General features: G+C 38.1%; 1 protein-coding gene across 2 annotated transcripts in view; it reads left to right on the top strand.

Moving 5' to 3' along the window:
* PTPRR (protein tyrosine phosphatase receptor type R) overlaps positions 1–16,433 on the top strand; it is a 255,782-nt gene that overhangs the window by 207,534 nt on the left and 31,815 nt on the right. For both annotated transcript variants that reach the window (XM_060025240.1, XM_060025238.1), the window contains exons 8-11: positions 856–1,042; positions 3,837–3,921; positions 13,542–13,621; positions 14,049–14,186. In XM_060025240.1, coding sequence (XP_059881223.1) covers positions 856–1,042; positions 3,837–3,921; positions 13,542–13,621; positions 14,049–14,186 — 490 coding nt within the window. The remainder of the gene's footprint in view (positions 1–855; positions 1,043–3,836; positions 3,922–13,541; positions 13,622–14,048; positions 14,187–16,433) is intronic.

Raw genomic sequence — 16,433 nt, 5'->3', positions numbered from 1 at the left:
TTTATAGTTAATTCTTGGTTCCACACAGCCAATATTACTAGTAAGAGGCACTCACACCTTCTTTCAGGACACAAGGAGCCTTTATATGTTGGAAGAACATCACCTTGCCTCCCAACAAGAGGAGGGAAATCACAGAGGAAGAATCAATTGTAATTTAGTACGAGGGTCTGTGGTCTTTATGGTCCCTGGTAAGTTTATCACAGAATTAAATAAATACATATATGCATATGCAATTACACACATAGACCTACATATACATTACATACATACATAAATGGAGGATGAAAAGCCTATCTTTTAGGGATAAATCAGAAGTTATAAAAAATATATACATTTTAAACTTTTAAGTTCTATTTCAATGACAATCATTTGAACTAAAATAAAAAGATTATTTTCTCCTGTGAGCTTCCTGTGTTCAATAAAATCATGGGTATGGTATATGGATATCAGAAGAATTAGGGTGGATATAGAATTTATATACTGGACTCTCAGATATACAGATAAATAAGGTAGGTTTGCGTTACATCTCATTCCTCAATTCAAATGCTGTGTTTACTTTTCCTAAATTTTTCACTTAATTTATTAGCCATGTTATTATTTCTGTAGCAACTATACCCCTTAATAAACTATAGTGCATTTTCTCAATTCAGAGTTATTTCCAACAACAAAACTGTCCGTTTCTTAAGAAACTATGAGTAGTTGCTATAGTCAATTATGGTACCATTAAAGAAGATATTGGGTCCTTATTTCTGTAATAGTTCTCACTGAATTATATGTATGTACAGAAAGACAAACTGATCTGCTCACAATAATTCATGCAGTATTTAAACCTAATAACATTTTTCTCCGATGTAGACGAGGGTCCAACGTATCTCTTACCCTGGACATGAGTAGCTTGGGGAATGTTGAACCCTTTGTGGCCACACCAACCCCACGGGAGAAGGTAGCAATGGAGTATCTGCAGTCAGCCAGCCGTATTCTCACAAGGTCACAGCTCAGGGACGTCGTGGCAAGTTCACATTTACTCCAAAGTGAATTCATGGTGAGCCTGCTGTTTATGATTCACTCTTCAGTAGGTATTTTGGTATACTAGGCACTAGAGGCACATTCTAAAATGACACTGTCTTCCACTCAGGCAGCTTACGGTAAAATGGTTACAGTTCAAAAGGTTAAGTGCAAGGATTTTAGATCCACCCTGCATCTCATCAACTATTGGTAAGTGTTCAAACTAGAATGTGAATTGCGGCAGAGTATTTAAGGGCTGGCCAGGCAAAGTGACAAGAAGGAGCTGAGCATTCCAGGATGAAGGAACAGCCTTGCTGTCACTGTTCAGGAAATTAAATTGTGCAGTTTGACAGGAGCATTGAAATTAAGGTGGGAAGTGACAGAAAATGAGTTTCAGATATAAAAGAAATCCAAGTCTTAATACATATTTAAGGGTTTGGACTTATCTTGTGTTTTAAAAAGATCACTATCTGCAGTAGAGTCAGCATTAGAAAGAGGTATTTTGGAGACTGTAGACATAATCCTGTGGAGCTGTGATGGTGGTCAAAACTAAAATAGTAGCAGTGAAAATTTGGGAGGGGGGCTTCACTGGTGGTGCAGTGGTTGAGAGTCCGCCTGCCGATGCAGGGGACACGGGTTCATGCCCTGGTCTGGGAAGATCCCACATGCCACGGAGCGGCTGGGCCCGTGAGCCATGGGCGCTGAGCCTGCGCGTCCGGAACCTGTGCTCTGCAACGGGAGAGGCCACGACAGTGAGAGGCCCACGTACTGAAAAAAAAAAAAAAAAAAATTTGGGAGGGTCTATAGGCACCTACAAGAAGTGGGCTTAATAGGCTAAGGCGGCCAAGGAAAAGTCAGGGATGACACCCCCATTTTTAGACTTGAGCAACAGCGCGCATGTATTGTCATTTAATGAAATAAGGAACACAAGAGGAAGACCCAATGTGGCTAAAAATGAGGGTGAGTTTCATTCAGCTAAAAATGATGCTGACCCATCAGTGTTGCTGGTGATGATGCATGAACACACATTTCAATCTAGAGAGCATGGAGACAGACTAGACCTTCTTAGGTCTCACTGTTGCCCAAGGGGAATATCCATTTTATAGAGCCCCTTGCATCTTAAAGCAGTTGTACATTTAGGCCATAGCTGATGGGTATAGTAAGTTGACGACTTCAGGGTCAGTTCAGGTGTTTGCAACCACCCTAATGATGAGAGACAACAATAGGTTAGATCTATCAGCTTCATCAACTATTATTAAAATACAAGCATGTTGTTTTAAAAATTAGACTTCATAGCATATCATCTTTTATGTATGAAAAAAAGGAGAACTGGGAGGAATAAAAGAACCAGTCAGTGATCACAGAAGTGGCCAAGGGTACACCTAGTATTCTTTTCTACAACCACAGATAGCTCTTTGTTCTATGAGATAAGCCCTTAACACAGTCTACTTCCCTGAGAGATGAGGCCAGCAAGGAATGCCGAGGAGAGAGATAATGCTGGAAGATGACAAATTGTCAGTGTGTGTCAGAAAACAGGAAAGATCGGGGAGGAATAAAGATATTCACGGCTTTGCTAAAACAGACTAACTTGTTGGAAATTCCCAAGCATGACATGTGGTTTCTACTGAACATTCAACAATTTTGCTTATTTTGGTAACTTGGAACTGAGAACTTACAACATTTAGTTGGAGCAGAGAGTAAGAATAAATATCGTAAATACCTAAAATAATGCAAGCTTAGGAAACAATATTTTAAAAGTAAGCTACTCCTCTCACTGGACCGAGTCTTAAATTCACAGTAGTCAGGCTTTTCTTGAATTTTCAGATTGACTGAAAACAAGGACAATTTAAATAAATTTGTAGATAATTTCTTTCATTTCAATGAATATTAAGCTGTCAAGTTCTATTTTCTGTAGGAGAAAGTGGAGATAACAAAAATATTATTTTATGTGATCTAGGGACAAAAGGTATTTTAATGCACATTGACCTTATCTAAGCAATCCTTTGCAGAACTTTAAGTTAGAAAACATACTATTTTGTATAATCAACTCCTTAAATATTTGTTCAGACCCTTTTGAAAACGTTGGCTTTTTGTTTCCTTTGTCCCAGTCAGCATCAGACGCCCACCTTTTCTAACACACAGAGCAACTTCTGCTTTAATTGTTCCCTCCTCCATCATTTGACATATATTCTGACTTAATAAAAATATTTGTGTTCTTGTTAAGTGCAAGAGGACAGTGCCTAAATGCCCTTCACTACACATGTTGCATTTACAACCACAAATGGAACAGTACAATTATAAACCATTTCTTCATCCAAAAAAATGCATCATATCAGCGTCACTTAAATCAGCAAAAATGCCCTTTATATTTACCATTTGGGGAGGAAGGTTTTCATAATCCTAAAAGAGTCACAATTATTGTTAAAAGAGAATCTATCATAATAAAATTTTTGGTACTGAATCTACACAAAGATAGGAAGAAATCTGAATACATTGTTTAAGAAAAAGCAATTTTTCAGCTGCCTGTTTATATATTTCCAGCAATTATGTCAGAACAGGATTCTTAAAACCTAACCAAAGTTTTCTATGTCTCTTTAAGAACTACATATCAAATAATACTTTCTAACACACAAAGCCGTTTCTTGGAGTCAGCTTGTCAGGGTGCAGCTGATGTGTTTATGAAGGGAAGGGTGTTGGTCAACCAGAGGTGGTAGTCTGTTGTTTCATAAATGACTTTGAAGTCCAGTAGAGCTCTGGATCAGATGGCCCCCCGTGAAGATTTTCTTTGTGACAGCATTAAATACAGTATTTGATATCATTTATTTTTGCAGGAAATACCAATGAACTTTGTGGATCCCAAAGAAATTGACATTCCATGTCATGGAACTAAAAACCGCTATAAGACCATTTTGCCAAGTAAGTTTATTGAATTAAATAGTTTGTGTTGTAAAGCGCAAGCCTTCCCCATCCACCCCTACCTCACCATTTCCCATCCTCACAACTTCCATATACACACCAAATTTGGAATTGCAAACACATCTCAAGACTAATAATCGTTAAAGTGGAATTCCCTGGCGGTCCAGTGGTTAGGACTCTGCGCTTTCACTGCCAGGGCCCGGGTTCAATCCCTGGTCAGAGAACTAAGATCCCGCAAGTGGTGCAGCCAAAAAAAAAAAAAAAAGACTAATAATCATTAAAGTGGTCTAAGGTTAATAACTTTATCTTGTATTACTCTTAAAATAATGGTCTGGGGGCTTCCCTGGTGGCACAGTGGTTGAGAGTCCGCCTGCCAATGCAGGGGACACGGGTTCGTGCCCCGGTCTGGGAAGATCCCACATGCCGCGGAGCGGCTGGGCCCATGAGCCATGGCCGCTGAGCCTGTGCGTCCGGAGCCTGTGCTCTGCAACGGAAGAGGCCACCACAGTGAGAGGCCCACATATCGCAAAAAAAAAAAAAAAAATAATGGTCTGCTCATAATTTCAGTAGACACATGGTTCTAAAACTTTACTGTGGCACACATTATGGTCAAGTGACTTTCACTAAGGGTGTCAAACAATTCAGTGGGGAAAAGCTAGTCTTTTCAGTAAGTGATGCTGCAGCAACTCAGTAGCCACATGTAAAAAAAACTGAAGTTGGACCCTGCCCCACACAGCATACTAAAATTAATTCAAAGTGGATCAGAGGCCTAACTGTAATAGCTAAAACTATAAAACTTTTCACATAAAACAGATGTAAATCTCATGACCTTGAATTAGTCAATGATTTCTTAGATATGACACCAAAAGTATAAGCAACGAAAGAAAAAAATAGGTAAATTGAACTTGAACAAAATTTCAAAGTTTTGTGCTTCGAAGGACACCATCAAGAAACTAAAAAGATGATAATGACACAAAATGGGAGAAAATATTTATAAATTATACATCTAATAAAAGACTTGTATCTATAATATATAAAGAACTCTTATAACGCAATTATAAAAAGACAAAGAGCCCAATTTTAAAATGAGCAAGGGACTTGAATAGACATTTCTCCATAAAAGATATACAAATGGCCAATGAGCATATGAAAAGATACTCAACACAATTAGGCATCAGGGAAGTCAAAACCGAAGTGAGATAACACTTCATAACCACATGATTATAATTTAAAAGACAATAGAAAGTGTTGGCAAGGATGTAGAGAAATTGGAACCTTCATACTTTGATGGTAGGGATGTAATATGGTACAACTACTGAGGAAACAGTCTGGTAGTTCCTCAAAAGGTAAAACCTAGACTGACTATATGACTCAGACTTTCTACTCCTAGGTATATGCCCAAGAGAAATAAAAACATGTATCCACACAAAAGCTGTACACAAATATTTGTAACAGTATTATCTGTAATAGCCCAAAGAGTAGAAATAACGACAATATCCATCAACTGATGAATGGATAAATAAAATGTAGTATATTCACACAACATAATATTTTTCAGCAATAAAAAGTTATGAGGTACTGGACTTCCCTGGTGGCACAGTGGTTAAGAATCCACCTGCCACGGGAATAAAGATGCAGATGTAGAGAATGGACTTGAGGACACGGGGAGGGGGAAGGGTAAGCTGGGACGAAGTGAGAGAGTGGCATGGACATATATACACTACCAAATGTAAAATAGGTAGCTAGCGGGAAGCAGCTGCATAGCACAGGGAGATCAGCTCGGTGCTTTGTGTCCACCTAAGAGGGGTAGGATAGGAGGGGTGGGAGGGAGACGTAAGAAGGAGGGGATATGGGGATATATGTATATGTATAGCTGATTCACTTTATTATACAGCAGAAGCTAACGCACCATTGTAAAGCAATTATATTCCAATAAAGATGCTAAAAAAAAAAAAAAAATCCTCCTGCCAATGCAGCGGGCACGGGTTAGAGCCCTGGTCCAGGGAAGATCCCACATACCGCGGAGCAACTAAGCCCGTGTGCCACAGCTACTGAGTTTGTGCTCTAGAGCCACAAATACTGAGCCCTCGTGCCACAACTACTGAAGCCCGAGTGCCTAGAGACCATGCCCCACAACAAGAGAAGCCACCGCAAAGAGAAGCCCGTGCACCACAACGAAGAGTAGACCCGGTTGCCGTAACAAGAGAAAGCCCGCGTGCAGCAATGAAGACCCAATGCGGCCAAAAAAATAAATAAAATTAATTAATTAATTTTTTTTAAAGTAATGAGGTATTTTTTTTTATGAGGTACCTCTTTTTTTAAAGAAGCCATCACAAATGAACTCATACTGCATAATGCCATTTATATGAAGTGTCCGGTTAGGCAAATCTGTAGACATAGAAACTACAGTTGTTGCCTAGTGGTGAGAGGCATGAGAAATGACTACTAAAGGGTATGAGTTTTTCTGGGAGATAATTAAAATGCCATCCCTGCTAGAAACATTCTATATACTATCTTGTACCCTTACAGAAGAGTCTAGTAGCTATAGGGCTGCCTCCAGAGCCAATCTGCTGGGGTTCATATCCAGCTGCACCACTTCCTGTATGGCCGTGGGTAAATGTCTTAACTTCATCTGTGAAATGGGAGTAGTAGTAGCCACCTCACAGGGTTGTTGTAGAGCCCAGTGCTTTGCACATGATAAAGTGCTCAATGTTAGCTATTCTCATCCTAACTCAGAAAGATATTATTGTTCCTTTCTTACAGAGGAGGAAAGTGAGGCTTATAGATAGTAAAGAAGCAACATTCAAATCCAAACACATCTGCCCCCATGCTTTCCACCACTGATAGTTGCACAACTCTGTGGATTAAACAAATAAAAATAAATTATGTGATGGCACATTTTAAACGAGTGAGTTGTATAGTATATGAATTATATCTCAAAAAAGCTGTTACCAAAAGACTTCATTGTGCATAACAATCACCTAGAGTCCTTGTTAAAAATCCAGTCCTGTGCCCCACCCTGGGGATTCTGTTTAAGTGGGTTCTGTTGGGCCCAGGAATCTGTACTTCTAGCAAACACCCAGCTGATTCTGATACAGGTGATAGCAGGACCACACTTTGAGAAACACTTTTAGACTATGTTAAAACTAAATTTAACTCCATGAAATTTATCGATGTCAAGCAGTGAGCTAGATGCCCGGAACCAGTAAGGAATAAGGAGCAGCATATAAGATCAAGGAGGTCACAGACCAGAGGAGAGACATGTAAATAAGTAATTATGTTCAATGTAAGAGCCTGAATAGAGATCTTGCCTAACCGGTGTAGGAGGACTTAGTAATTCTGCCTAGAAAGGCAAAAATACTTTGGAGAAGAAGCAATATTGTCAATCACTAAACAAAGATATAGTTGGGATTTGGGCAAAAATCCATAAACATCTCAAGGCAATAGCTCTGGAAAGATGGAGCCACGAAGATTTGTTTTAGAGTATTGACATTGAAATAGTAGAGTATTCATAATTCAGTTCATTAATTCACTCATAAAACACCAAATTCTTCATATTTATAGTAATAGAGCAAGAATTACTGTTAATAGTGTCCTTGGGCTTCCCCTTCTGTTGGAGTTGTTTCGGAAACACATTGTAACAGTTACTCCACTGTAACATATTTTTAATTGGTCTGTATAGTTAAACCTATTTACCTAAGATATAGTCACTGTTGAAAGATATTTTATAACTATAATTGGCTGAAGGGGATGAAAGTGCTGTGTGTTACAACTGGTCTCTCTCTCTCTCTCTCTCTCTCTCTCTCTGCCCCCCCCCGCCCCCGCCCGCCACCCCCGACTCTCTCTCTCAGGACTTTTCATCTGAAATTTACCAACCATAAGTAATTAGGGCATATACATGTATTGCAAGTATTATACTTAACCACCTAATCTCAGAAGGATTTGGAAATTATTAGGACTATTTTAAAGTTCAGCCTTCTCTGTTTCCTGCCAGATGCTATCAGACAACTGCTTCACAGTCCTGTGTCAGCTTTTCCATTCCCAGAACTGGGTGGGTCGCTTGAACCAGGGCACCTGTGCTGACAACTGATGTTGCAAATAACAGATTTTCTGTTGAAAATGTCTATAGCCTGAATACCCCACCCACCCCCTGTTGCACAGAATATAATCTAGTAAATATAGCTTGGACAAGCCACATCACTGGCTGGAAAATCATCAGAAAAGACTGGAATGAATATGAAAAGCTGCTCTTTATGGTTTATTTTAGACTGTAATATGGCGTAAATTTGAAACATTACATAAAATAATAATCTTAAAATGATTAATATTTTAAATATTACAGTTGTTTTTATTGTTTTAGCCTACAATAAACTCTCAAGTTTAAAAGCTTCCAGCTTGTACATATTAGTGAGTTTGTATAATTTGGAGGATGTTTTGCAGCAGAAATATGGATGGCCAAGAACCAATTAAATTGTAGCTTTTTTTCTAAGGACAGTGTCAGCCTGGCTCAGAACATTCTTAAGTGGTATATTAAAGTTCTTAGGTCAAGTTTATATCAAATTACTTTACAATATAAACAAATATTTGTGATAAAAATTTATCTATGTCCTAAACACAAGAGCAATGGGAAAAAACTGATCATATATCAATGTGAAATTATTTGTATAACAAAGAAGTATAACAAGAAATTTTATGTATATTTTTTTCCATGCAGCCAATTTATTAATACAACTATAAAACAATATAAATCAAAATTTAAAACCCTATTTACTCGGACCATCATTTTATATTTAAAAATTTAAAGTCTAGTAATGTTTCCTACTTACATTATGTTTTCCATTTCACTGTATAAAGTGCCTAGAACAGAGTAAATATGCAAATAAGTGAACCACTCATTAAAGCAACGAGTTGTGTGACTCAGCAAAATACTGGAGTTTAGACTTGATTTCCTATCCTGGCAAAAACATTTACAATTTATGGAAAGATACTTAATCTTTCTGTGCCATCCTTTCTTTGTCCCTAAAAATAGTAATAGTGATACTACCCTGTAAGGCTATTGAAAGAATCAAATAAATGTATGAAAAATGGCTAGGAAAGTTCCAACTAATAGTAAACCCTCAGCTAATGTTAGTTTCTCCTTTCCTTCTCTACCTAACTGAATCCATCATTAACCCCAGAAACAATTCCAGAAAATAAGAACACTAACCTTGGAGAGAAATGTTTACAGTTTCAAAAACAGTATTGAAGAGCCCTGTTTTCTCTTATAATGTTCACATGCATGTTAAAAAGTGAATTTCACATAATCTATCACTGCATTGCCAAATTCAGCACTGTCCACTAAAACTCTCTACAATGAAGGAAATATTCTGTATCTCCAGTGTGATAGCCGTTAGCTGCATGTGGCAGTGAGCACTTGAAGTATAGCTAGTGCACTCATGGAACTGACTTCTAAATTTTATTATATTTTAATTAACTTAAATTTGCCTACATGTGGCTAGTGGCTACCATAATAGACAACACAGGCCTAGAGTCTTCTCTCTCTTCCAACAAATTTGAAGATGATTCCCAATCATCTTGAAGGTGTGGCCAGTCCCTGCTTTCCTTCCATTTCCCACTTATCTTAAATTCATCTCTGAAAACTATCCTATTCCTCTCATTCCTGCCTTTGCCCATCACTGGGAGTGATACACTTTTCCCTCATCTAATAGCTTCTTCTCTGACTTCAAACCTTAAACACATTTCCTCCTGGAGAGGAAATCTTCAACTGAGAATCCAGGTACCATTTTGTCTGTTAAAAAGAAGACTTAAGATTGCCAGAGGGTATTTTAAAGAGATCAAAGTGGGGAAATTTCATGTGTTCTATACACCAAAACTTTATGTGTTCAATAATTTGTTGAGAGGAAAAAAGAAACAAGAAGGAGGGAAGAAGGTAGAGGAGAGGAAGGGAAGGGAGGGAGGGAGGAAGGGAGGAAAGGGATCTAAGGAGAAAGGGAGGGGAAAAAGGAATGAAAGAGGAAGAAAGCAAGGAAGGAAAGAAGGAAATACTGAATAAAAAGGGAAGAGCAGAAGACAGGGAGGAAAAGTCATCAGTGCTCAATGTAATATTTGTAGTTATTATTGATACTGCCCAGATGAATCATAAATGGTATGCTAAGCATTTAACATATAATTCAGAAATACCAATTCTGAAAAAAATTATCATAGTGAATTTGACTAATATGTAGACTTAAAATGTATCACATGAATAAACTTATAACAATAAAGATGAAAATAATAACTGATGATGACAAAATTTTGTTTTTTTAATCCTTGACATTTTTATTAGACTAAAAACACTAAAAAGGCTTTGGTTGGAACCAAATTTATTTTCCCCTACTCCATCATATGTTGTATTCTTGTTTTTGTTTTTGTTTTAATATTTGGAAATCTCTGAATACTTGGAAATACTATAAATTACCAATTTACAACATAAACTTAATTAAGCGTGACAGGACACCTGCTTCTAAGCAATTTTCGGGTTGCGTTCCCAGTAGATCATATATATCGTAGGCATTATAAAAACTGAAGGAAGTGGGCCTCTTTTCAAGTCTGAGTGGTTTAGGGCGTTTGTGGAAACTTTTAATAATCAGTGGATACTGAAAAGTAATGGAAGTTTTCCTGTCCCCTTTGCTATGAAAAGAAAAAAATTGAAACAAAGCATTGTTTTGACTCTTTCTAATCGAAATTAATTCTAATGTTAAACACTGTCTCAGCCACATACCAAATAGAAATCACAAAGGATACAAACGTTAATTAAAGACAGCCCTTGCTCTCAAGGGGCTCATCACAAACCATTGAGGGCAAGCAAACATTTAAGCACTTAAAATACAAGATGTTAAATTCTAAAATAAAACTCAGGCAGCCTGAGCAAAGAAGGGAATGCCTAATTCCACCAGGAGGACAAGGGAGGGCTTCCGAAAGGAGGTATTGCTTGAACTGAGCTCTCTGAAAAATGAGGAAGACTTTAACCATGCAGAGACGGCAGGGAAACAATACATGCAAAAACATAGTCTCTGCAAGAACGTGGAGTATTTGAGAGATTTCCCTGGGCCCATATGACTAGAGCATGTACACGTAGAAAAGTGATTACTGATGAGGCTGTGGGAAAAGATAAAGACTTGTTGGACCCACTAAGGAGATTTCATCCCCTAGATCTGCACTGTCCAGTAGAGCAACCACCAGCCACATATGGCTAAGTAAATTTAAATGAATTAAAATTAAATAAAATGAAAACTTTAGTTCCTCAGTGTGTACTAGCCACATTTCAAGTACTCAATAGCCAACATGGCTAGTGGTCACAATTTTGGGCAACACAGATAAGGAACATTTCCATTATCACAGAAAGTTCTATTGGGCAATGCTGCTCTGGACTGTCGAATTGTCAATAAGTATTCATAATAAAATGAATGTAGTGGGCAAATAAGTTTATAAATAATACCTTCTTGGAAATTCACAGAGTATATTAGCATAATATAGACCCTGAGAAATTCTGCAGTGAAAAGATTGTTGTTCAAGTTTGCTGAGTTCAGTGTTTTCCATATTTATTTGATTACTGAACCCCCTTTTTAAGGATGATCTAATTTACAAGTTATATGACCTAATTCTGTATGTTATAAAAGAAATGATTTACAGATAACAGTTTGGGAAATACTGCTGTGGACAATTAGGAACCATGGATGGCATTTAGGCAAGGGAATGATGTGATCAGATTTTATTTTACAAAGACTGCCTTGCCAGCTATGAGAAGGATGGATGGGTAAAGAACAAGATTGAAGGCAGTTAGACCAGATGGGATGCTCAGGTCCTAGCCTAAGAAGAAAGCCTTGGGAAGAGGGAGGCAAGATAAATCCTAGCGAGTTTCAGAAAACCAAATGGACAGAACATGAATATGGAGACTAGTCCAACTAGTTTTCAAACATGGACTCAGGAGCTGTGGTAGCACACGCAACATAGAATAACACAGGGCTGTCAGGAGCACGTGATCATGTGAAGTTTCACAAAGCTGTAGGATATCCAGAAGGAAATGAAAAAATGTAAAATGTGGTCTATAAGTGAGGAGAGTAGTCTGGTGTAAGATATATATTTGGGAGTCTGCAGGATATGGGTACAAAATCATGGGGGTGAATCAATCACCCAACAAGGCAGTGTCAAGTGAGCATAGAAGAGGGTCAAGTTGAATCCTAGAATCAGCAACATTAAAGGAGGCAGACGAGGGACTTCCCTGGCGGTCCAGTGGTTAGGACTCCACGCTTCCACTGTAGGGGGCACGGGTTCAATCCCTGGTTGGGGAACGAAGATCCCATACGCCGTGCAGCACAGCCAATAAATAAATAAATAAACTAAAGGAGGCAGAAGAAATAAGCAAAAGATTGAAAAGAGACCATCGAATAGGTAGCAGGAAACCCAGAATGCTGTGACGCAGCATCCAAGGGAAGAGAAAACTCCATAAAAAGATATATGATCTGCAGTTTTTTAATTCTACACAGAGGACGTGAAAAAATAAATACCACCATTGGGTTTAGTAGCAAAAGTGTCACCAGCGGCAAGAGCAAGAGCCGTGTCTGCATAAGACTAGGGTTAGGATAGATTGGAGTGTACGCAAGAAGGATTGAAGTGTAGGTGAGGAGGTGGGCAAAATACACACTCAGACTTCACCTGTCGGGAGAAGAAGAACAACAGAACAATTGCTAGAGAGGAATGCATAGAACTGACTTCTTAAAAACTGGAAAGAGCCATTTAAATCAATGCAATAGACATTTACTGAATGTCTATTACATATATAAGCACTGTGCTAGACACCAGGTCTTACACAGATCATGAAAAATCCCCATCCTGGCCTTCAAGAGGCTCAGAGTGTAACTGGGTTAAAGAAATCACAAAGGGATTATTTACGTAAATGTTGGTAAAAATCACCACCGTGGTTCACAAAGAGCCTTTCAACTCTTCTTGATGGAAAGTGATTTTAGAATTTAATACTGTAATAATCTATCCGATACCAGATATTTGTGATGTCAGTGAACAAACACATGGTAAAGACAGCTTCTTCCAAGTAGTGAGAGGAGATTTGGACTGGACCAAGTGTTTGCTGTTGCGGAGGACAGAAGAGAGACTTGAGTAGGGAGATATGGTGCAAATTCCAAATGCAAAGAATAAGAAAAGGAGCGTAAATGAGAAATGGGGTCAAGAATCAGAAACCCACCAAAAATGGCGTAAAGTAGAAACTCATCATCTTGGGCTTATGGACGAGATCTGTGTCAGGACAAGGGGTAAAGATGGTCTCAAATGTCCCTCAGTAAAAACAGATCAAGAGACAGACACACATATTTTGGAGATTAATCCTTTGTCAGTTGCTTCATTTGCAACTATACAGCAGAAACTAACACACCACTGTAAAGCAATTATACTCCAATAAAGATGTTAAAAAAAAAAAAAGAGAGACAGACGCACAGCCACACCAACAAAAAACATTGACACATGCCAGATGGTCAGTATATAAGTGTGCTATGTACTGGTTATTGATGTTCTAAGAAACTTAAAAGAGTAAATCTGGTTAACACAGTCTTTCTTGTTTTCTTCATTAGATCCCCTCAGCAGAGTATGTTTAAGACCAAAAAATGTAACTAATTCTTTGAGCACCTACATTAATGCTAATTATATTAGGGTAAGTAAATAAATTTCTTTCTGATGAGCATGTCAATTTACTATTTAGAATTGTTAGTTGTTTTTTTATTTTCCCTCAGAGTTGGTTACTAGCAAGTTTGTTGCTTTTTTTTGCTTGCTTGGTCATAATCAACCTTGGTAGTGGGTCATTTATAGTAAGTCTTCCTTTCCTGTGTGTCTGTGGCTATAGTGCTCCCTCTGAGGTGCTCTGGGGAGGACTGAGATTTAGAAACCTCAGTACCATATGCTGTGCCTGACTTGCTGGGAGAACAACCCCAAGAATTGTGGTGCTAGAATCAATAAAGCTGCAAAAGTCTGTGTTGCTTTTGGATTATCAGAGCTATTTTGTTTTGAAGATCTTTCACCTAAACTTTCAGTGCAAGGCATGAACTTCAAAGCCAACATTTCTGTCTCCTTTCTCACACTAGGGCTACAGTGGCAAAGAGAAAGCGTTCATCGCCACGCAGGGCCCCATGATCAACACCGTGAATGATTTCTGGCAGATGGTTTGGCAGGAAGACAGTCCTGTGATTGTTATGATCACAAAACTCAAGGAAAAAAATGAGGTATGACCTTTACCCAAGTACGAAACATTATATTTTTTCTGTTGCTATAGAAGAGAGATTGTTTAAGGAAAATTGCCGTATACTTAATAACAGATTTAAGATGGAAACATTAAGACATTTAAAGGCTAGGCCACTTAATGCTTCCAAAAAACGGTAATTGGTGTTCTATGAATGACGACTTTCTTTCAGTTAAATCAATGTACTTGGCATACACGGATCACATTTGTACCCATGTATCTCTGTAAGGAAATGAGGGGCCATGAATTATCATTCTGATTTAGAGGCAGGGAAGTAAAAAATTGTTCATTTACATCCCAAACAATTTTTGAGCACCTACTAACTGAGATACTATTTTAGTTGCTGGCAATATATTAGTAAACAAACACAAAGATTCCTGCCCTTGGTAGATTTTATCTTTCTAGTTGGGGAGATACAAACAAAAAACATAATTTCATAAAAATATTAGCATATTAGGGCTTCCCTGGTGGCGCAGTGGTTGGGAGTCTGCCTGCCGATGCAGGGGACACGGGTTTGTGCCCTGGTCCGGGAAGATCCCACATGCCACGGAACGGCTGGGCCCGTGGGCCATGGCCGCTGAGCCTGCGCGTCCGGAGCCTGTGCTCCGCAACGGGAGAGGTCACAACAGTGAGAGGCCCACGTACCACAAAAAAAAATAAAATAAAATAAAAATAAAGTTGTGTAATTCCTAAAGGGTGCTTTCCTAGGCACTGCTTACATTTCATGTCATCTTTTTTTTTTCCTTTAACATCTCATGGCATCTTATTGAGATAAGTTCCAGTCTGATTTTAGTCAGCATTTGTGATTATTTGCTTGTCAAAATTACTATACCAGGGCCTCACCAGGGCAATCAGAATTTAAGAAAACTGAACTTTCCTTTATACTCCTTTGGTGAGTTATAACCTTTGATTATACTATAACTCTGCTGCTAATCAAGAAAATTCAGGCTCACAAACAGCAATTTAAAGTTTTTTAAAGTTTGTTGTTTTCTTCCATTTTTGCTGCAATAGATAAAGGATCTTTTTCTGAAATTTATCCTGAAAAAAAAGTACATTTTTTGGCCAGTAGATGAAGTTTTATACTACATTAACTATATGCTTACTAAATAAATGCATTTCTATGAATCTTATATGAAAGCCTGAGGTGGCATAATAAAAATAACCTAATATTCTCAGGTGTTTCACCCACTATCAATCTGTCAACATAATAAGCTACTGACAATTCCTGCACAGTTGTTTAATATCTGCGACAATTTACCTTCAAGGTAGGAAAATATTCTTCAAGTTTTAAAGGTGTACTGTCTGTGTATATACACCCATACATACATACATAGAACTTATGTAATATGGCAGACTAGATAATCTGAAAAACCAGTCATACTGGGTGAAATATGATACAGCATGCATAGCAGAGCTTGGGAGGAAAAAGGTAAATCAGTCAAAAACTGAATAAAAGGCATAAAACCAGAGAATTACAGGTTACTTGTGTTTTAATGACAATATAAGAACTGGAGACAAAGCCTTGGGCTTGTAGGAACCAGGACTTGGAACTGAGACCTTCCATGAAGTGAACACCTTCAAGGGCTAGGCCTTCAGTGAAAGGGTGAACCACAAAAATAAACCTACCTACCAAAATAGGATTATAAGAGGAAATGAATCCAGCGAAGTCTGGCCTTCTCGTGGGATCAATAAAGAGGTACTCTTGAGTATTCAGAATTCAAAACCCCGGAAACACCAAGTGTTAAATGATTAATATACATTAGTGATTCTTTTATTTATATAAATCATTTATAAACTAATTTATATTCATTTAAGTAATAATATAAAAAGTAATACTGCATTGGTAATGCTCTTGTGGCACTTTACAAAAACAAAGGCAAAAACTTTCTGGATGCATGTACTCTCGGCATACACTACACAGAATTTCAAAAGAAAAAGCCCAGCCAAACATAAGCTCAGAAGTCAAAATTCTGAGACACACATGTAAATAAGCAACATAAGTAAAAAGCAGAAGAGGCCACAAATAGTGGAAATAGACCCACAAGAAATTGAAATAATAGAGGCTGTTTTATAATTAAGCACACAAAATATAAAATTTAAAAACTTGACAAAAGAACAAGTTACTATCAAAAAAGACTAGGAAGGGCTTCCCTGGTGGTGCAGTGGTTGAGAGTCCGCCTGCCGATGCAGGGGACACGGGTTTGTGCCCTGGTCCGGGAAGATCCCACAT

The sequence above is a fragment of the Delphinus delphis genome, chromosome 11 (genome assembly GCF_949987515.2).
Source record: "Delphinus delphis chromosome 11, mDelDel1.2, whole genome shotgun sequence".
In the NCBI taxonomy this organism is placed as follows: Eukaryota; Metazoa; Chordata; class Mammalia; order Artiodactyla; family Delphinidae; genus Delphinus; species Delphinus delphis.
The sequence above is the reverse complement of the archived record's forward strand: the minus strand, read 5'-3'. Positions and strand labels throughout refer to the sequence as shown.